This window comes from Saccostrea cucullata, unplaced genomic scaffold (assembly GCF_032062105.1).
Source record: "Saccostrea cucullata isolate Sc308-1 unplaced genomic scaffold, CSIRO_AGI_Scuc_v1 ctg9666, whole genome shotgun sequence".
NCBI classification, from domain to species: Eukaryota; Metazoa; Mollusca; class Bivalvia; order Ostreida; family Ostreidae; genus Saccostrea; species Saccostrea cuccullata.
This window is the reverse complement of record NW_026927423.1, coordinates 1-9,554: the sequence shown is the minus strand read 5'-3', so window position 1 is coordinate 9,554 and position 9,554 is coordinate 1. Positions and strand designations below refer to the sequence as shown.

General features: G+C 35.8%; 1 protein-coding gene across 1 annotated transcript; it reads right to left on the bottom strand.

Moving 5' to 3' along the window:
• Nucleotides 1-4,560: 4,560 nt before the first annotated feature.
• LOC134274448 (nexilin-like) lies at nucleotides 4,561-9,090 on the bottom strand (the record flags this gene model as incomplete). Its single annotated transcript, XM_062756734.1, has 11 exons — nucleotides 4,561-4,680; nucleotides 4,959-5,057; nucleotides 5,453-5,615; nucleotides 6,056-6,280; nucleotides 6,397-6,612; nucleotides 7,019-7,243; nucleotides 7,371-7,577; nucleotides 7,753-7,911; nucleotides 8,010-8,183; nucleotides 8,847-8,933; nucleotides 9,047-9,090. Coding segments are annotated over 11 exons (1,701 nt in total), but the record flags the coding sequence as incomplete, so codon positions are not given.
• Between the last annotated feature and the right edge of the window lie 464 nt (nucleotides 9,091-9,554).

Sequence of the window (9,554 nt, the reverse complement as noted above, 5' to 3'; positions counted from 1 at the left end):
TTCGCCTCTTTCAGTTGTTCATACACTTTGTATGAAAGTATAGTATTGGATGCACCAGTATCTGTTGTAATGTGGACATCTAAACCATTTACTTTTCCTTCTATGTACACACCATCTGCATCTGGTATTCGATTAGAAATAAAACAAAAATCTTCTGACTCATCAAAATTATCTGGTTGTCGGTCTGTTGGTGGGTCTAAACTGTTCGTCTGTCTGTCAGTTTCTTCTGTAGCCGGTCCTTGACCCACAGGAACGGCTAATGCCTGTTTAAAGGTGCCTTTGAGACTTGCAGGTCATTAATTCTCTTTGGGCAGTCCCTTATGAAATGACCTTCACCTTTGCAGTAAAAACAGCTACGTTTCTGTGGTCTGTCCAGAGGAGCTGTTTGACCTGTAGACATGTCTGGTTGAGATGTACCAATAATAGGCCTACTTGACTGTGTCCCAGTGTTGCTCTGCTTAGTCAGGTTGCTGAGAACTTTTGCCATCTCATCGATTTGTTTCTGCAAGGCTTCGATAGTGCCACCTGACCCTTGTTTGTTTCCTTGGCTGTACTTTATATTTCTGACACTTTTCTTTTTCAACGACTTGGCCTTAATGACTGTCTTAGGCGTGGCTTCTGATTCAGAATCACTGTACAGCGACTTCACCTCTCTGACATGTTTCTTAGTTGAAGGCCGACCTGCTTCTTCATAATTTATAACCTGTCGTACAGCTTCATGTATATCTGAGGGGTCCTTGACGTATTCCACATGAAACTGGGCTTCTCTATCAGCCAGACCATCTAAAATTTCCTGAGCAAGTCTTCCTCTCTAGTCTTTGAGTCTCGCTCCGGGTGGGCTTTGACATACAGGCGCTTTAGATCAGCCGCAAAGTCCTCGACTCGCTCACCAGGCTTCTGAACTCTATTATTAAATTTTGCCAAATATGTTCGACTGGTTTCGATTGCACGGAAACGACTGGTCAGTTCCTTTGTAAGTCTCTTATAACTGCTTCTCGACTCTTTCGATAATTGGCCATACACAAAGTCAGCTGCATCTTCATGTAGTCTGGGCAGTAATTGGTCCAGTTTGTCATCTGTTGTCCAGTGGTATCTGTCTGCAACTTCCTAAAAAACAAATAACCCAGACATACCAGTCTTCTTTCCCTGTGTATGGAGGAATCTTTACATTGTGATGCTTGGCCTTTTTCCGGTACACAAAGTCAGACTCTTGCAATGTTTCTCTGTCGCTACTCAAACACTCATGAGATGCACTACATGTATCTGATTGTCTGTTGTCAGGGTTGGTCCTTTGGTGGTCTTGTTCAGAGAGCTGTTTAATTTTCTCTTGTAAATGCTCTACCATCTCCGTAAGCTGGATAAGTGCAGTTTGCTCGTTACTCGTACTAGATAAGGCTCTTGCACTTCTCATGGGAGCAGAGAGGGTCCGATTCTGCATCACAGGTACAGAACCTGTACACAAACTCACAGGTACAGAACCTGTACTTAGACCAACAGGCACAGAACCTGTACGCAAACTAACAGGCACAGAACCTGTACATGTACATAAGCTTACAGGTACATTACCTGTACAAGAACTTACAGGCACAGAACCTGTACACAAACTTAGAGGTAAATGAGTTCTCATGCAAATGCTGTGAGCTGATGTTGTAATTGTGGGCAATGGGGTAAACATATGGGCGCTCTGGTTTTGATGACAATGTACAGGACCTTGAAAACTCGCAGTACAAGGAACTGCATAAGAGTTTACAGGTAAGGTATTGTAATAATTTGTACCTGTACATGAACTCAAAGAAGTGCTGTGTGTATGAGAGTTCACGGGTAACCCAGATACTGGAATTGCTGTCTGTGTAATGGAGGGGCTCCTGAGAGTACCTGTACTGGAGACTGCAGGTATATACATACTAGGGACAGCTGTCGGCTCTCTAGGAAAACCTGTACATAAATTCTCAGCAAAATGTGAGCAAACAGGTACAAAAGGCATCTGAGTTGTGGGACCCAAGGTGTGAAGATGGCTCATTTTAGGCGTAACTACACTGTGTGTTGTCTGTGGATGCTCTGTAGTAGAACTCACAGATACAGAAACTGTATCTGAGTTTCCAATAAAAAGTGTAGATTCTCCGTCTCTCACAACGTCTGCCTGAGAACTCACAAGCACTAAACTTGTATCTGAGTCATGTAAATTTGCAAATTGGGAGGCTTCTTTATTTGAATGAACAAATGGCTTAGTTCTGTGCATGTCAGCTCCTTCACACGGAAATTCACATTCGCTTTCATTTTCTCTTACAGTATCTACGGAGGAGTCTGAAACTCGTGAGGTAGATTTGGATTCTTGAAGACCACGACGCCTCCGTCGACTTTTACGACCTGCCATTGTGATTTATTTTTTATTTGATGTTTGCTTAATAAAATTTTTGTTTCTCAAACACAGACAAAGCGTTGTTATGATTCGATCACAGGACCCGTAAACTTAAACGGATCATTCGATCACAGGACCCGTAAACTTAAACGGATCTCGCCGTGGATGCCAAAATTGTAACGCTTCGGAACGCCTGCCTTGTGTTGAGAACAAAAACTCCGATGTAAAGTTTTATAATTTTATTCAGTAATTCATAAACAGCGAAAATAAATAACAGTTTGAAATTCACAAGTCTCAACCCTCGGGACAAAAGACAAAATCAGTACAACTACTGATATAACTGGGCAACTGGCACTATTTCCAGTAATTTATAATTTAAGTATAAATTCCCCCGACCAAAATAAAACGAAAAGGCTCTCTATAAATGACTTATAATTAATTTACAAATAAATATTCCCGCTACTAGTTCAACTACTAGCACGCAGCAGAAATATTTCCTAACTCCTAAACTGGGCTAAAGAAGATAAAAATAACTAGTTCACAACTAGTAATTATAAATAAAACTAGTACAATTACTAGTAATATGAATTTAGCCTAACCTAACATTACATATTATGTACTTCAGTCACTTAGATACTGAAATAGTACACACCTTAAATTACTCTGGACAAAACTGGCAACCTTTCTTCAGGTCACAAAGAAAACGAGAGAGCAAACGATATTCAGCATCCGAGTATTTATAGAATTAGCAAAACCCGCAATAATTCATAACCAATCATAACTAATAATTCCATCCCGTAAATAATAATCAGCCAATCAAATATAATCATCGTCCCGTAATGAAATCTCACTCTCGTACATCGTATGTAAAATTATTACAATACGTAAATAAATTAAATAAATTCATAAAACATAAAGTTACACTTTTAAAAGCTCATTTAACACTGTTTAACATTTAATTTAAAAGAATTTACAATCAAATCTTCCGCCGAAATAACTCCAGTAAAAATAGATCACCGTGAAGCATCACGGGAAAATACACACGTAAACAAAGTATGGCGGCGGCAGAAGTTTCAGTGAAACGTGTGTACTCAAAGACCATAAAACATCGATCACACAAGAAATATGGTAACTATAAGACAATTCTAAATTACAGCGCAACTTAACAATTACGTGTGTACAATTAAGCCAACAAAAAGCGTGTAATTAAATAGCAAAACGATGTCTGACATTCAACACATCGAAACACAAGAAAAATGACATAGATCATCGCTGCATTTAAGCAGTTGTCAACCAACATTTAAGACATAACTCTCGCTGGACATTTCAACATTCCATACAAGAATTGATGAATGAATTGAAAGTATGCATGAAAGTGCTTTAGAAAAATACCAAGATAAAAAAAATGAGATTCAAGAAAAATGGGGGGGAGGGATCGTTACACTTCCATGGACCTGATCTTTGATATGCTTTTGAAGTAGATTTTTGACTTCCTTGGGATGTCCCTTACAACAGAAAATCATCATAACATCTATATACATGTACCTGCCAAACGAGAAAGTTTAGGAAGCAACAGCTATTTCATCAAATTTAAGTGCTATGGAAATTGTTGACAGACGAGCACTCAAGAAGTCGAAACCAAACATCGGTAAATCTGTAAATACGAAGCAGTGACAGCTGAAGTGAAGTAGAAGCATTGAAACCAGGAAGAAAGCAAATTGAAGAGAAAAAGCAAGAATTAAGGATCGAGAGATCACTATTCCCAAAATTTTAGAAAAAATTGGCATTTTAAACAATTTGAACGGACGGATTTCAATATCTTCTGCAATGATTTTGGAAGGAAAAATAAGCAAACACATAATCAGCAAATTCTAATTTTTAATGCCAAAAAAGTATTAATTACAATGTTCAGATGACATGTTATGAATGTGGAAACGATATTAAAATTTGATAGTCTTCATTGTCAAAAATGCAGGGTTGTAAGGAAACATGGAATAATGCGGTGACATGCATTTGAAGGCATTAGCATTTGCTTCATTCTGGCAAAGAGCGGGAATCGACATGATTAAAAAAAAATATTGACAAAAGAACAAATGTTTTATGTGCTTTCACCATCCTCATTATCATCGAAATTTATCATCACATGATCCATCACAATCATCCTAAATGTCATCATAATTTCATCATAAAAATCCATCATCATCATCATCACATCTAGTTTACTCCTGCCTCTCTCTGCGGAAGGTTCTGCTCAAAAATCTTCTAAATCTTTTCAGAAGTCCGGGCCTTTTCTCCTGTTTTACATCTTTTTGCTTCTTGTTCTATAAAGTAAAAACAGAGTTTCGTGTATGAAAATTAATTTATGGCCATATAATATTTGGTCCAGAAATTCTTTTGTTCTTTGATCACTCGTTGTATTGATTGAATGTTTCAAAAGAAGAATTGGAAGTTGAGGGGATGTGGGGCATGGAAGTTCAAGTTAAGTTTTGAGAATCTCTTTTATGACAGGAAATGTATTAAAAAACGAGAGAACTTGAAAAATTTCAAGTCACGACGTTCCAATTCCTTCACTGATTTTAAACAAAAAAATGTTGCTTACATGTGCTCTCCTCCGGTAAATGCAGATACAGCACCAATACATAGGTCCCGTGAAGGATTCAATACTATCGCCTTGGTTTACGTCAAGGTTGTCACCAGACTACAAAAAAGGCCATTTTTTGTGTGCTTCATTTTATTTACTTATTTTCGTAATATTGTCATGTAGAATAATGCAAAATAATATACTAGTACTTAAATTTTAATGATTTAAAATAAAGTAAAACCGGGTTGCAGTTAAAGGGAGCAAAATCATTTTGTTTGAAAGCAAAGCGTTTTCTTCAATTAAGTATCTGTGATTTTTTATCATCTTTTTTGTCCTACTGTAACAATGCAAATACCGAGGAAATTATTGAAATGTAAGCGAGGTCGTTTTATTATGAGATTAACACGACACTCCAGAAAATTTCAACAATAAATGCAATCTTTTGCTACTTTCATTTTCATCAAGCCGCTATCATGTTTTTCTTACAAAATTAGTATGTTGGTCGTTCTTACCTCGTCTTTTTCAGCGTTTTTACTTTCATCCTTCAGTGTTGTAGCTTCACCTTTTCCTTGGGGTTGTTGTTTTGATTCTTTTTCAGTAGTTTTGGTTTTGTTCTGTAGTTTAGTGTTGTCATCAGCATTTACTTTGGTATCTGGAAACCCCGCCCTTAATAATCTGAAATAAATCTCAGACAATTAACCATTGAGAATATGGATGTTTTTTAAAAATTTAAAATCACATTTCACGTGCATATTTTAGTTAACATTTAAATGTAGTAGTTCTCTGAGGGAGATGCAAAATCAAAAAAAAACAAACAAGTTTTAACAGAAATGCAAAGTGAACTTAAAAGGTATTTCACATACATTATAAACTTTACTGGTATGGTAAACCTGACTATTTTAAAATGTTTGATTACGAAATTTGTCTTCAAGAGATCTCTATATTTTCCCCTCCAAATATTTTTCTTAAAATCATTTTATAGAATGGAACCCACAACAGGTACCCCATCTCTCAGATGTGCAGTATTAATCAAAGAGTCAAAATTCAAGCAAATTCTGACTGATATCATTTTGTTTTATGAAAGCAAATGTTTAAGTTTACAGATCTATACTTACATTTCCATTTCTCTTTTTCTCATTTTTTGAAACAACTCCTCAACATTCGTTGCTGTATTCTTGTTTTGGGATTCTTGTCTTGTAGCGTCTACAGTTTCTTTGCTTTGTGACTTTTCTTTATCCTTCTTTTCCACGGGTTTGCTCTGGGATAGTTGTTGGATGTCTTCTTCAATACTTTTATTGCAAGGCTGTTCTTTGGTTTCTGGAAATCCTGCTTTTCGTAGTCTATAAAAGAATTTAATCCTAATAATTTAAGGAACAAAGCTTTTTGTATTCAACTAGCTTCAAATCTGAACATATTTTTAAAAAAGTTGCAGATAGTGTATGATATAAATATTTACATATCTATTTCTTTTTGTCTCATTTGTTGGAAGAGCTCTTCAACATCACCGGGACTGTCGCCTTGAAAGTCTCCTTTTGATTCGTCGTCAGAAGTTCTGTTTCGTAGATGTTGCATTGTGTCTTTTTCAGCAGTTTCACTTTTGCTCTGTGGTTTAATGTCGTCATCAGCATGTTTGATTCTGTCTTTTGAATCTGGAAAGCCTACTCTCTGTAATCTGGAATCAAATCTCAAAATTATTATACAACTAGCTATTTAACATAATCAGAGCTGATCCAAGTGTTCTCTGAGAAAGAAGCGAGATTGAAATTTATATTAGCAAGGCTGAACAAAAATTATTTTTCATACCCTTTATACTATATTTTACTGTAAATAGGAAACTTGAAAATCGTCAAGTATTAATCTAAAAAAAAAAAAAACAACTGCTGTACCTTTTCACCAAATATTACTTCTCGAACATTTACTTTTTTGAGAATATGGACATTGCACAAAATGTAAGACTTAACCAAAGTCGTTGTCTGATATAATAATGTATATCTTAAAACAAAATTTTTCAAGTATTGAATGTGTACAGATATCTATTTACATTTCTAAGTATTGAATGTGTAAAGATATCTATTTACATTTCTATTTCTTTTTTCCTCATTTGTTGAAACAACTCCTCAACTTCCTTTTCTACACCCTTGCTTTCGGACGTTTGTATTGAAGCTTCTCCAGTTCCTTCTTTCTGAGGCTTTTCTATTTCGTCTTCTCCAACAGGGTTGCTCCGGGGAAGTTGTTTGACGTCTTCTGTATCACTTTCGCTGCAAGCCAGTTGTTTTGTATCTGAAAATCCTGCTTTTCTTAGTCTGCAATGAATATATAGAATCAAATAAGATTCAAAAATTATCATCTTTAATAAAAAACCAGAATCCCATTCATTTTGGATGACTTTGTATAAACAAAAATAGAAAACAAAATCTTGAAAATATTTACACATCTATTTCCTTTTTTCTCATTTGTTGGAAGAGCTCTTCAACATCTGTAGGACTATCGCTTCGACAGTTTTGTTTTGCATTGTTTCCAGTGGTTATTTTTTGCTGATGAGGGTCTTTCTCAATAGTTTTGAGATGTCTTGCAACCTGTTCTTCACTTTTGCACCGGGGCGTTTGTTTTGTGTCTGGAAAACCAGCACTTAGCAGACTGCAACGAAATTACATTCCTATAAAAAACTATATTATTTTTATTCCAATCAGATTGTCATTAAGTTTATTTTTTTCTGTTCATGCCCCCCTCCCCTTCCACAAAAATATAATTAATGAATAAATTAAAAAGACATTATAAAATAAATAAATTGACAATATAAAAATATATTTACGTTTCCATTTCCTTTTTTCTCATCTGTTGGAAGACCTCTTCAACATTTTGTGGATGTTGTGGTGTGTTGCTTTCAGCAGTCTTTGCATGCTTTGTAACGTCTTCATCACTTTTGCATCGGACTTGTTGCTTTGTGTATGGGAATCCTGCTCTTAGTAGTCTGTAATTAAATCTCTTATTATTGCACCCGTTTGAGAATTATATTTTAATTTGCCAGTAATATGTACTAGTACTATATATGTATAAACATGTTCTTACATTTCCATTTCCCTTTTTCTCAACTGTTGGAACACTTCTTCAACATTTTCAGCAGGTTTTCCCTGTGACTGGTCATTTGTGTATTTTTCAACAGTTTGACTTTGTTTTCCAGGCTCTCTGACACTCTTGCTTTTGTACTGTTGTCTTGAATCTGGAAACCCAGCCCTCAACAGTCTGCAAACAAATCTCAGAATCAGTGTACCAGTAAAGGATGGGTTGTTTGTTAAAATGAAAAAGATATATCAAAATGTTTAAAATATATATAGTCCGATATACTGTGTTGATTAAAGTAAAACACGTTTATAACAAAGTACTAAAGACATGCAGGAGATTTTGTTTCGTTATACACGGACTTCGTTATATCCATATACTTCATAATGTAATTTACAACCAAGGAGGATTGATTGATTGATCGATGGTATGTTGTTTAACGTCCCTCTCGAGAATTTTTTTTACCCATATGGAGACGACACCACTTGCCGGTTGGGAACTACAAATTTTGCCCTATACTAGTAATCGGCACTCAGGGCCTTTGAGCAGTGATGGTTTTTTTTCGTGCCAGCACCTACTGCGACACAGGATCGATCTCGGTTTATATTGTTTCATCCGAAGGATCGGTACCCACGTCCCACAGTGGGATTCGAACCCGTGAAGTAAGGATCGAATCCTTACCTCGTGACTATAGAGCAGACGCTCTAATCACTGCTTCATGCGGGCGAAGGAGGATGAAAATCACTTTGAGGTAAGCGTTACTTCATTATAAACGTGTCTGCTATAAGTATGTTGTACTGTATATTGAATAAAAAAAAGAAATTCTATATTTTAAGACGTATTTACACGTCCATCTCCTTTCTTCTCATCTGTTGGAATATCTCCTCAGCAGTGAGACTAGTTCCTTCCTCATGCCCTGAGTTGTCATTTTGGCTAGGGAATGCAAAAAAGTTTTTAGTTCACCATTCAAAGAAAAGTTGAAAAAAAAGAGTGGAATTATTGAAAGAAAAGAAAAATCTTGAGAAAGAAAATAAATAAAAACCTACCTGTCTTTTTCAAAGTTTCTCTCTTTCTGGCTATGTCCTTTTTCCTGTAAGACAAATTGAGTTGATTTTCACTTGTCTCCCTTTATTTGATCAATATGTGAATTGCAGCACTCTCTTTACCAGGTTAAATGCGTGAAAAAATTGACATTTAATCTAATATGCAAGATAGGCGTGACAGATCAAAATAGAATATGTATAACATGTTAAAGTGCATGTATATTAATCCAAATGGGACATTTTAGCATATCTTGGAAACTGAAAACTAATTTCTTAAGTCCGTTTTCCAGAGAACATAGTACGTCATAATTTTTGTATATTAATTTTTAGGATTTTTCTTTTCTCTTCTATGAAACCTTCACATATCAAGTCCTTATGGATTTTCTGCAAATGCTGAGAAAAAATGGCGAAGAGTACCAAATGCTAATGTACTGACTAATCCCCCCCCCCCCCCCCCCCCGGTAGAGAAAAAAACTGTAAACATGTTGTAATTTTGTGGTTATATTTGATC